The 13,944-nt window shown below is 30.6% G+C and overlaps 1 protein-coding gene across 1 annotated transcript in view; it reads left to right on the top strand.

Moving 5' to 3' along the window:
- Positions 1-13,651, top strand: part of LOC135927511 (putative uncharacterized protein DDB_G0286901) — a 31,651-nt gene extending 18,000 nt beyond the window's left edge. Inside the window, exon 2 of the mRNA XM_065463531.1 lies at positions 9,095-13,651. Within this exon, the coding sequence (XP_065319603.1) occupies positions 9,095-12,004 (2,910 nt within the window). The 3' untranslated portion in view covers positions 12,005-13,651. The remainder of the gene's footprint in view (positions 1-9,094) is intronic.
- The last annotated feature ends 293 nt before the right edge of the window (positions 13,652-13,944 follow it).

The raw sequence follows: 13,944 nt of genomic DNA on the forward strand, positions 1-13,944 counted from the left end.
GATACACGATTCCGAGCCGAGTGCGTCAACTTCACAGAGCTCATGCGACTTGATGCAGAGGGCTGTCGCTGTCATTGACCCAGCTGCGCCCAGCACTTCCGCCACCTCATTTAAAGGGGGAATGAGTAACGCAATGGAACTATGGGAAAATCAGATGTTGCGGTAGGTGAAGTCTAGTACATTTTTTTCCCCCGTTTTGGTTATTACAGTGGTGTGATGATTTAATGACACATATTGAGGATTAGATTTAAACTCATTCATGTATAATTAAATTATATCTTTTGTTGTACATTTGTAAGGATTATAATTATTATATGCATGTGTTTAAATTATGTCGTTAATATGTTAAATTAAATACTCATAACACTGTAGGTGACCATTTATAATAACCTATAGCCCGAAAATGATATGATTTAAAATCCGGGCAATTATTTAAAAAATTCGAACCGGGCCGATTTAAAAAAAAAGAAGTTTAAATTCATAATCAGCTGGAAAATTATAATAATTGAACGTTTAGAATATCCATTTACTGCTCTTTCAATTTCCATTTGAATCCAACCAAAATTATTCAAATGAGCGAAATTTATCAAGAAAGTCATATCGGGCCGAAAATTATCAAAATTAAAAATCCGAGCCCGGCTATAAAAATAAAAGGTCAAGAGTTGAAAATTATATATTTTTTTTTGAAACATGGCTGGGCTTGAAATTTGGATTTAAGCAGATTTATTCTTTAAATTAATTATATTTGAATATTATTTTTTTTAAAAAAATAATAAGCAGATGATACTTAATTTTTAAAAATAAGCAGACGATATATAGTTAATTTCTAAAGATAAAAAAATCCTGATTTAAAATCGGCTAAATAGAGCCGTTTTGACACAATTTAAGATCCACTTTTTTGATAATATAACGGAATCCGCTGTCGCTTCCTGTATTCTATGTATCATACCCCGTAGCGCGGAACCACCTAATTGGCTCAGAAAAATAACCTAGACCTTGCTCGGTTCGAAACCAGATGGTTTATGAAGTGATTCCTCAATCAACGTCTATGACAACTTAGCCACAGACGCTACTCAGAAATAACCATTTTCCAATTGCTCTCCTTAGTATATGGCTATTATTTAATTGTAAGTGAATTTATCTGTTTTTCGGCTCAATCTATAGCAGAGTGCCGGTAAAAATTTGTTAAAATTAAGGATTAAGGCGTTTTGACTTATAATTTTCAAATTTGAACAGCTATCTTTTTTAAGAAACATCACGAGACCAATGATAGTTTTCGTCTAAAAATAGCCAACTATAGTCGTACCTTTGACAGATTCGGACATTTTAAAACTTCTAGTTTCCCTATTTCCGACTAATCATTTAAACTTAAAATCCCGATCGGTTTAGAAATAACCTTATCGATGAATACAAAGATTTGAGTCCAAGAGATTGATTTTTAATTTTTAAAAAAGCATTCTTAATTTTTAAGAATGCAAATCAAAATATTGGCAGTAAAAGTATTTAGAAAAATAATAATAAAATCGCATTTAAATTCAGGGTTAACTTCGGAATAATGCCTAATTTATTCAATTATTATTCTATGTAATTTATTATTTATTCCGTTTATTTTCTTTTTTAAAAAAAAAAAAAATTATACTCCATTATACTATCCAATTCCAAATCAATGTCGGACTTTAAAATATTTTTTCTACTCCCTCAAAATGGCGATTATGTTATTAAAATATTTTATCCAAAACTCTATAAATTTTTGAAATTAAATATATAATATTTTGGCTCTTATTATTTAACAATTTATTAATAATAAATATACAATTTTTTTATATTTTTATTAAATATTTTAATTATAATTTTTATTTACTATATTATATCGCAAAAATAAAATTTATCATTACTTTCCAATGAGAACGGGTCGATAATTTGTTATGAAAATAAAATAAAATGTTTGGTCATAAATAAATCTCTTAAAAATTTTTTATTTTGTTCGTTAACCTCCATTCATTCATTGCTCATTTTTTTTAAAATTTTTTTTATTTAACTCAATTTTCTTCACTTTTTGGGTTCGGTCGATCTATAGCTTTTTAACCAATAATTATGGAGATCATATTTACTTGGGTTGGTTAGGAATAGCTAAAATGATGACTCTAATATAGATTCGGACGTCCTAAATGATCAGGGGGCTTAGATTTACTCTCAGAATCATGAAAAAATTCCCTCTTTATCTTTATATTTTTTTTAAACTAAACTTCAATATAAAAGGGAAGGGTTTTAAAATTTCTTGACTTTGTGAATACTCCGAATTCAAGAACCAAAAAAAGGATAATAGAAAATATTTATTTTTCATTCAGAATTTGAGGTCTAAAGGCTCAATAAAAATTTGGGGCTTAGTGGAGTCTGAATTTGTGGGCGCTTTAAGGTATTTACAAAAAAAGTTCCTCCCTTCATTATATATGTTTGTGTCAAACATTGTTGATACCAGGAGTAGAACTAGATTTATTGGTATGTAATTATGGATGCATTGATCTTCAATTATTTATTTTTAACCATATCAGATATTAACTCCAAACCGATCCGATGTCTCGCGCTAAATTGCGCAATCTTTACCATCATTTAAAAATGTTTTTTGATAGTTTTTTTTTAGAAATTTATTTTACTATTAAATTAGAACTTGATCCATCTATTATTTTAAGCCCGCCAGAGTTATATTTATTTTAAAGGCATGCCAAGATTTTAATTTTGATCATTTTTTAATGGTCCCAATTATATCAGTTTCAATAATTTTGGATGGGGGCTAAAAAAAAATATGAGTAGTAGAGGAATGTTAATGATCCATTAATAATGATTTTCCAGCTGATTAATCGATATAATTAAAAGTTTATTTATATAAAAAAATTGTCTAGGAAATATTTTAACCAAAAAATATTACTCAAAATTGGAGAATTTTGCTCATAGATGACAGAGAGGTTTGAACATCTATTATCGAAATCTCGAGGCTCGCATAATATTTTTGGCTGAAATGTTGGGTTAGCCTTTATTAAAAATCGAGCCGTTTAACAACAATAAAATTGGCCCAGTTTCGGTTTTTATAATCATTTATTGTTCCCAAACCTGATTTGCGTTTTTCGGCCCGTGCAGGATTCGCATGTGGGGATCTGGATTATAAAAGAGGCTAATACATATAAAGTAATTTAATTTACCTACCCTACCCAATTGAATTTACTTTTTACTAGCTTCATTTTTTTTGGTTTTTTACTAAGATACTAATATACTTGAACATTTTGAAAAGACACTACTAATTAAGGTTTTTTCTTGTTGAATTAAGTTTTATTATAAAGATGTACCAATAATTTTTTTTTATATAATAATAAAATTAAATTAGCTTAAAATTCTATACCAAGAACATCTTTTATACGCATTTATTTCTCGTTTATTAAGACGAAATTCCAATTTGTCAATCATTATGTGACGTTAATTAACACATCAATCAGTTTTTAAACTATATTGCTTTTAAAATCGAAGTCATTTTCGTTATCTTTTTTCTCTTGTTCCAAAAATAAATTACTTTTTTCTTCTAAATCTTAAAGATAATTATTTATTTATTATATTATAATATATAATACATCACATACCTTGAGGTTGTTTTGTTTCCTAAAAAATTTTTATAAATGGAGTAAAAATAAAATAAAAATGATTATAATTAATATAATTTCATCCCATTACTTTTATTAACTAATAATATAATATTTGCAATGTAATAAAATCTTCTGACATTCCTTGCCAGAGCTTTCCCGCCTTTATTAGAATTTTGATTTCGGGGTCCAGAATGATGTTCTTGAGAAAGGTATATAAGCATTCTGGATAAAAAGACCCAGGGCATAATGCCCCAGCTTTCAAAAATTCTTTTTAAACTCTTATTAGGGTGATTATTTTTAAAATTACCTCTTTAAGTATATAAACAAATTTCGATAATTGGGATATTTTTGTCCGGTAGGTATTTTTTATCAAATGTATTTTTGTTCATGATACCGAAAATTCTATATTTACTCATCCTATCTCAATCAAATTATCCACGAATTTTCTCGCTAAATCTGCGAAATAATGTTTGACCCAAAATTAAACTAACTTTTAGCAATGTATTCTGGACATGTGCTTCATAATATTAAATTCGGCCAAATTTTTTTTAGCTAATTTTATTTAGCTAGGATAGGGGTGTAATAAAAACATTTCCTTTGCTTCTTTCCCTAATTATTGTTTATTTTTATTTTTTAAAAACTTAACCTTTCCTTTTTACTTGAAGTGTACGAAATTTGTTATAAATCATGATTTCAGACTTGTAAGGTATTCATTCTTAAATAGTTTGTTAATTGTTAGACCACCTATTTTTAGCTAACTCCGAAAAGACTAGCAAAATAAAATGATATATCCATCGGTTTATTTAGGGAAGACATTTGATATGACCATCTTAAATTTTTTGAAATATGTATTTTAACTAATAAATGAAATTTTATGAATAAAATTTATAAATATTATGTAATTTATTTCTTTGACCCCCCCCCCCCCCAATTTCACAAAAGATAAATAAATACGCCCTACTCTTAAAGCTTAAAATCATCAGAAAGAGAAATTATATATTATTAATTTGATCCTAATTAGGTAAAAGGTTCTATTCTGTTTCTCTGTAAATTTTACATGGTTTTTCGCTTGGCTCTTTTATTATCATTCATTTATTCCCTAGTATTTAGTTGAGTTGCGCGAAATGAAAAATATGTTCTACAAATTTTAAAGCCCATATATTGCATATTTTCTAAAATAAGATCTAAAGCCCCAACCATTCAGAAAAATTTTTGAAATTTTTTTTAAAAATAGATTGGTAAAATGCAATCTTCAAAAGATGAGTAGGTGACAAGAGATTTTTTGGTCCAACGACCTTTAAATTTTTTAAAAAATATTTAGGTTAATATAATAGATTTTGGCAGGAAATTTATTCATTGTTTTTTATCCTGATCCTTGATATGTTTATTTTAACTAAGTTTTTTTTAATAGCTTTAGTTCGCTATAAATATTTTAAGTTTAACTTTATTGGTCGTAAGGGTTTTATACTTTATGACTCTAGGCCAGACCACTATAAAAAATGAATACTAATTTTTTGTATGTTGACCAGAGACCTGCAGAGGTACTATTTACACAACCCGCCTATATTTAAAAAAATTAAAAAACTACCCTGAAACACAGGCTGAGCCTGCAGATCTCTGATGTGGACTAATAGGGATTTCCCCCCCCCCCTATTGCGATTTCAATGATCCAATTGCTTCGCACCCAGTACTGTTACAACACTATTCATACCCTCTTGATGTGACGGCACTGGAAGCGATCTCTAAACCCGACTAATGAATAGAGTCAAGTGATTTGATATTATGCTCGCATCTATGTATTGTTTTTACAATTTTAAATCCATCTTTTGAGCACGTTTTTCAAAATTGAAAAACTCTGATTTTGCCAGAAATATATTCTATCATGTTTTGGAATACCTATCTTATGAGTTGTAGACATTTTTGCTGTTTACCTTTTAGTCATTTATAATTTATATAAAAAAATATATGGAAAATTTAATATAAATTATATTAAGTTTAAAAGTTCATAGAAATTTGTCTGAAATTCATAGCGGTAGGTATTCCAAACATGACGGTATACATTTCGGTAAAATTAGATTTTTTAATTTTTATAAACGCGCTCAAAAAATAATTTAAGACAAAACACAACATATATATTTATATAAAATGGACGATAATATGCTTAAATGATACTTTTCATATATTACAAATTTAAAATAAAAAAAATAAAAATAGTACATAATACACTAATACCCTTATATCGTTTTTAAAAAAAAAACCCAGCCTAGCTAGACTGGGACTAAAAATTATATATAATTAAATGTAAGCTTTTATTATTATTTTTTTTTAAACATGATTTCTATTGCAATTTAAAATTTTTAACCTACGTATTTTTTCCAAGTAAATTATTACGTCAATTGATTAATTAAATGGTTTTTTTTTTAGATTTTAAAATTAAGTTTGATATAGTATGTAAGATTAAAATCAGGAATGCTCGTAACTGGGATTTTTTAAAATAATATAGTGGATGAACACATCTTGAATTAACCCTGCACTGCAATAGGAATTTAGAAATCCGCTCCACCCGCTAACTGGGCCTTAAATTTTGACGCCGGTAAATCTGGGAAATGTTTGTAGACCGAATGTTTTAATCCAAAATTATAGTTTTCACTTAAAAATGTGATTGGTCGGAGGGTGATTACCAAATCCGGCTGATATTTTTAAAATTAATTTATTTTAGAATAATTAAACTAATAGAAGGATAGGCTCTTTTTTTATAGCAAAACTAACACCCGAGAAATTGGTCGTTTGGTGATGATTATGAAAAAAAATATATACATTTAATTAAACTAATAAATATATTGTTATAAAATTATACAGAGTAGTTTTAAATTTTAATGTATAAAATATATAATATGCACGCGCACCTTATTAATTTATTTTAAATTTGGAAATTATTCGGAATTGTTACTATTAGCAGGCAAACGATAATAATTTTGAGTGTTCTTCCAAATGTTTTGGGAACAATTTTGCAGCGATCAATTTTTGGTTTCCTATAATTTAACATTACTCGATCAATCAGAAGAACGATAGATGGCCTTAGCCTAAGACTTAAATGACGTGATTTCGTTTGACGCTTCCTTGCAAGCAATTAAGTTTTCATAAGAAACAACCTCACAGATCTATTAAGTTTTTCAATAAAAATTTATTTACGATATCATACCGTCCAGCTGAGACCGGCCCACTCTCCGAATTTCTTTTTTTAAAATGTCTGTTGCCTTAACGTCAATTTTAGAAACTAAATGGGATAGCTTTATTTTTTATAGGTCCAGACTTTAAAAAATGGATCGTGAGCTTTCTAAACCGGTTCGGTTTGCACATATGTTTTAAATCTTAAACAATCATGTCCCAATTTTAAGAAATCTTTAATGCCGTGTTCTGGTTCGTCTTTTTTATAAACAGTCGTCTGTTTAGCTGTCCATATATCTTCCTCTAAACACCCTTAGATTTACTTGAAAGATAATTAATATATCAATAACAAATAATAATATTTGACCTTATTTTAAAAAAAACCTAGAAAAGGGTATATTTAAATCATCCTGAAATTTAATTAGATATTTATTTAGTCCCTTATAAAAAAAATCAGATGGATAGTTTCTTGTTTATCTTTCGATTTGCTTCTTTTTTTCTTCTTTTTCTTACGAATTGCCATTCAAATTAACTTCAAAAAAAAATGTATAAAATATATTCTAATCGTAATAATAATTGCTTGCGGATAAAAAAAAAGAGAGAAAGAAGTTATTGATTTTATATTTAGTTATTTATTAGACAAAGTATTGTATACATAACATTACTTAAAGTATTATTTACGTAGTAGTGCAAAAATCACTCCATTTGAGCCGATTTTTAGTTAACGTCTAACTCAGTATTTTATTCAGAAAAATTTGACGTAAACCTGGAGGGTAAGTGGAAAATAATTCACTTCAAAAAAAAACCCCAATAATAATTCTTAGAAAATAATTCTTCGGAATTGATTTTCTTAAAATTTTTAAATATTTTATATGAGGATTTTTATTTCGTGGATATATTTATAAGGAATTATTTCTCTTATTTTATTAATTTTGTAATTTTTAATATCTTAAAAAGCTGGGATTTTTTAATTATTTTCCTAGATTCAGCCTGGAGATTTTGTTCATAGACTGGCAAAGGTTTGGACATCTATTAGCGAAATCTGAGGCGTTGGCAATACTTTTATGGCTAAAATCTTGAGTTAGCCGGTTTTAAAAATCGGCTTAAATGGTACGATTTTGCATCGCTACATATTATATATAGCATTGATCTTATGTATAATATTAATTTATTTTATGCCTCTTAATTTTTTTTTATGATCTATTGTTGATTTTTTTAAAAAAGAATTTAAAAAAACGCACAAAATTATTTGACTCCTTTGTGGTCTGGAAGAAAAAATATCAGAGGGACGGGAGCGAACTAGCAACTTAGATATATATTTTTTTTAAATAATCAGTGATACATACTTTTTGATAACGCTATCTTAAAAAAAAATTAGATGGCGGCAAACTCTAATCTATTATTTAATCAACCTAGCACTACCTCCCTTTATTCTACTGTGTAGCTAGTTGAACTAGCCCTCCCCCCCCCCCCCCGAAATTTACTATTTATAAATTTCTATTTTTAAACAGTGAAGGGTGAAAACGAATATTAGATCACGTGTTCTATCCATTTTATACTATGAGATTATTTCATTTCTTCGTCAATATGAAATATTTATTAATTTACTCTCAAATCGATAATTTTAATGAAATTATAATAATTGTTTGAAAGTTAGATCCATAGTATTTCTTTCGTGGTTTGCAAAGTTTCTTCATAATTCTAAGATAAAGATCTTGATTGATAAAATCAATAACTACCAAAAGCCAATCATCATGCTTTATTATTTTGTGATATTTGTTTTGTAACGAATCGAACCGATTTATTATTTTAGCAAGTTTAATTTACTTTTATTTTTTTTTAAAAAAAATCAATAAATTAATATGCAGTTTAATTAATTGATTTAGAATTATTATTATTTTTTAAAAACCATGGTGATTATAATAAAATTTTAAAATTCGACACGCGATGTTATCTGAACTTCCTTGAAATCCCATCTTAGCGTTTAAACATTTATCACCATTATCGAATCAAAAATTGCCTATTCTCGCTGCTTCATTGAGGCCTTAACCAATTAAGATATGAATGAATTTTTAAGCTATGCTTTAATGAACATTACTCATTATGAGTTATGACTTGTCCCGATATTAATTTTTTTTAACCTCTTATAAGTAATATTGGGAAAGTAATTTTGGGGTTGGGGGGGGGGGGGTGTTAATAATAAAAAATAGGATAGAATATCATCTAATTTAGATTTATAAATATCAATTTTTTAAATAATAACTTCGGATATTTATTTTAATTTTTTATATTAGACCTATAACGTTTATCAATCTCAACCCACTTCCGCTCAATACTGGAATCCAGTTGATTCCGCCGATACTTACATGCCCGAAATGGTCAAGACAAAGCCACACAGTGGGTTACCTTCATCTTACTATTACAAACCCAACCCTCTTCTTCTGAGTGGTCATCCCCCCTTGAAGCCTTCACCCTCTACAACACAATTATCTTCTTTCTATAATAACAATAACAACTCTGCGCCTCAATACTACACAGAACCCTACAACTATGCTCCGGCGTATGGTTCTTCAGGTCCTTTGCCTTACACTCCACCATCTTCTTCATTCGATCATCGTAGCGCCTATCCGCCCCCTCGACAAGAGACTCCTTATGACTATTACAACAACAACCACTTGCAACATGTCGTGCAGAACCAATCTCAACGCCTCAATAATCCCGGAGGTACAGGTCTCGCCCTTAAACCAGAGAAGCAGCGCCCTCCTGTCCTTACCCCACACACAGGAAACGCCAGCAAAGAGGAAAAAGCCGCGGCTCGTAAACTATACAGACAAAATCTGAAGGCCTTGAAAGGAAACGCTGCAACTGCATCTTGTTCCCCACTCGATCCCGCCCGCAAACGTAAACAAGACCCCTCCGACCAGTCTCAGCCAACTAAAAAGAGAAAAAATAACAAACAGACTCCAGCTAACAAATCCGATCCATCTCACTTATCCAAAGCTTCCTCCGCATCGCTCAACAACGGTTGTGGTGGTTTACTCCATTCCATGCTTGACCACCCTCCACTAACTTCCTCTTTCACTTCAACACATCATGTCGAAAACGATCTCTATCCTGCCCGCCGAAACCCCAGATTCGATGATTCCTTCAACAACGCACAAAATAATGGTAACACCGGTAACAATATCCAAGCGTTCCTCGACACTTATCAGATCACAGAGGATTGTATAAATGAGGACGCCTTCCAGGACATTCTGCTCGGAACAGGTGGAGATGAACCTTCTGGACTAGGACCCTATCCCCTTGATCCCTCGTCCGCAGGCTTTATCAATAATGGCATAACGGCTAGATCATATCTCTCTGCTGCGGGTAGCGATAGACGTGCTCCATCTTATTATGATAGCAAGCGCCCATCTTCGCTCCTTGAGGAGCCACCAGAAGAGAATCACTTGGTAAAGATGAACAGGCTGGTCAACGCCGATGATAATGTGGATATGCGACCTCGTCAGATTCTCAATACCTCTACCACCAACTCTGCTACCAAAGGTCCAGCCAAAAAGACTAACGCAGGTCGTAAACGCCTTAACTCTAAATCCTTGTCTTCCTCCATCGTTAATGGTGATTCCTATGATCCCTCAAGGCACAACATCATTACTAAAATGAAAGATTCCGAAGAAAATACCGAATATGTAGAAAACAAATTCAATCCCTACAACATTGGATGCGGCGATACTACGAATCGATATCGCGCTCCTTTCGATTTCGAGAGGCCCACCCAGCACCAAGATTCCATACGATTTTATCCACAGCCGCATATGATGCAGCGAAATCTGAAACCTAACAATCTTAAGATTACGGTCGGTTACCCACCACCTTTTACTAACAATAGGGCTCAAGTTTATTTTGACCAAAATCCTACTGTCAACAATCCCCCGTTCCCCGTCATCAACAATAATGTAAGACAACAAGATCCTTACGCCTTTGCTTCAGGCCATCACCAAGGTAATCCATACATTCATGCAGATTATAGGCAACCTCACCCCTTCGATAACACGGAGTCCCCATCCGTTCAATCACACAATAATAAAGATGCTTCCCAGAACAATTACGGGCATAACAATAACTTTCACGGCGGTCACGTTCATCCCAACCATCCAGCTATTAATAATAAGGAGTGGCTTAATTACGGCCACAACAACTTTAATGCTCTTAACAATAGTAACATGAATATGCCCGCGCCCGGGAGTTTAAATAACTACAATCTCTCTTCTACTACCTGTATAAACGACAACAAAATGGTTCATCCGAGGGGGGCTCGATTTTTTTTGGACAAAAATTACGAACACGATCCAATCAATAAGAAAAACAACTTGGCCTCTTCGAACGTGAATCAACACCAATTTTACAACACCTTGCCGCACCACCCTTCCCCACCTTTGTTGGCCAATAACCCAGCGCCAGCTTTTACTCAACACCAACAAAATTCTCCGTATGCCAATCCTGGCCATTTGCACATCCCTTCTAGCCTTCCTAAGACCACTACCATTTACGTAACTGTTGAACCGCACAAATGGAACGCGAACTACAATAGAAACTCTAATAGTTTTATGGGTTCTTCTGGCAACAATAAAATGTACCAACCTCCCAATTTCGTGCCTCATCCAGCCGATGACAATATAATCAAGCCCAATAATCTTGGAACACCTATAGATCATATGCACATTAAAATGAGTTCTATACCTCCCTTGGACCAACAGATTTCAAGTATTAAAGAGGGGGGGTCAATGACGAAAAATTTTCAAGAGAACGTCTGCTTGACAGGTGCACTCAATGCTTCAGCCCTCAAACAACCATCCCGACCCTACAATTTACTCGAAAACTCTCTTTTCCCAGGAAACGTTGTTAATGTGAACGTTAGTTGTGCCACTCCTAACCTTATCCTTCACAAAGATCAGCCGGCGCCTCCGTTCAATATCCCCTCTCTGGTAGACGATCTAGACTCCCTTCTAGGTTCTTCTTCAAACAACGAAACCGAACATGCCGGAAGTCTGTTGGAGCATTCCTCCGGAATCGCGTCGTGCTCTTCTTCCCTTTCCAGCACGAGCACTAACGCAACCACAGAAGATTTGCTTCAACAACAGCTCATACATGAGCGATGTATTCTCCACGAATTCGCGGCTACCGCTGATTTCTTTAGCGCATAAATGGGGTGGAAACGCCGTCAATTTTACATCTACTTAAAAAAGAAAGATGTGGTGTTCTTTTATAAAACTTAGGCCTCAGCCATAACATATTATAATACTCTCTATCTTTAGTGATTTTTCTGTATCTTGGTATAGAGATGATATAATATATGACTTTAACGTCTTTATAATAGCGTTTGACGAATATGCAATCAATCGGTATATTAGTTTACCTCGATCAATTTTTATACAAGGATTTCTAACCACACTTCATGCGTCCTAACCATTTTAAGGATGTCGGTTAACTCCTCTAAGTGCTCAAAGCATTTGTCGACCATTTATCTCCCAATTTAATAAAAATCTCAGATCATTACACGATTTCGATTGGTGTATTATACATGTAAGTTAACTTGCGCGTGCTCAAGCCTACCAATCTGACTCAAACAACACACTAATATATCCCCAGCATTTCATTATTATTAAATCTACACTTTAAACTTATTGTTTTATGTTTTTATTTATAAATAATCAATATTTTTTATTTTCTTTCAATATTTAAGGGGGGGGGGAATTATTGCTAAGAGGGAATAATATGTAATGAAAGAATTCTTAGATTATAGATACGCAAATATCTATTTTCTTTAATTTTTGAATACATTAAAAATCAAGTATATCAAATTGATAATATATAAAAAATAATTATATTTTATTTTGATAACGGTTTTACATGTATTAATAAATTTATTTATTCTTCCTTATTTTTATAACAAATAAAAATATTTAAATAATCAATAATTTATTAGATCAATAATTTCACGATAGAAATTAACCAAATGTTTAGCATACTTATTTAATTAAATTTCTTGATCAACTTCGTATTAAACGCCTTCAAAAATAATGGAAAAATCTATAGTTCGATATTGGTTATAAAGGATCAATTTAAAATGTACTTTAACATGGAGGACATCATGTCCAAGCGATTTTGTCATTTCGCATATTTTAAAAATTGAATTATATGTGGAGAATTTATTATGTAGATAATTCATTATAAAATCTGACTATATTGTTTTATAAATAATTTTGCTTTTTATTCCAGTATAATATTTATCTTATTTTCCCTGCATATTTATTTATATTCTAAATTCATTATATAACACACTATAATTTATTTAGTTTAAATTTAAATACATTTTTTTTAAAGGTAATTTATAAAATTGTATTATATTTTTTTTTACATAATATTTATTTAAATCAATTATTTCTAATTTTTAGATATTATATTATAATAAATTTTTAAACAATAATATTTAAATTTTGCAGCATTAAATTTTCTCTTCAAAATATGAACAATAAAAGAAATGACCAATAATAATATTATTATTTTTTTATACACATTACAATTATAAAATATTAAATATAACCCTTTTTATACCTATAAAGATTTTTTTCAATCAACATAAATTCATTTTGTACATATATTTAAATTATCAATTGAAACATTGGTCTTAAAAACTAGATTGTATATTTATTTTTATTTGTTCATTATATAAAGATAAATAACATCGAATTATGTTATATTTCTCAATTTTTTTTTAAACCTTTAATTTCTAAATAATTGATATCTTTTTATTATATTAATTATGAATGTGAGGAAAACTATGATATACTATATGAACAATAAATAATAAAACAAATTTAAAAAAATATATATTAAATACAGGGATGGGATAAAAATTTCTCTGGAGGCTGTAAATTTTTAAAAATAAATTTGTTGTTTAAAATATTAATGGGCCAATATTATCTACTTTGTAGAATATTTTAACGGGGGGATGGGAGCGATACCCGCTGTCCCAGTGAAGCCGGCCCCTATGGGTTATGCTTAACCAAATTGAACATCCATAGTTTGGGTTCGGGGTTTTAAAATTCGAAACGGAATGTTCTGGACACGTTTCATAAACAGA

The sequence above is a fragment of the Gordionus sp. m RMFG-2023 genome, chromosome 3 (assembly GCF_954871325.1).
Source record: "Gordionus sp. m RMFG-2023 chromosome 3, tfGorSpeb1-WG-v2, whole genome shotgun sequence".
Lineage (NCBI taxonomy): Eukaryota > Metazoa > Nematomorpha > Gordioida > Chordodea > Parachordodidae > Gordionus > Gordionus sp. m RMFG-2023.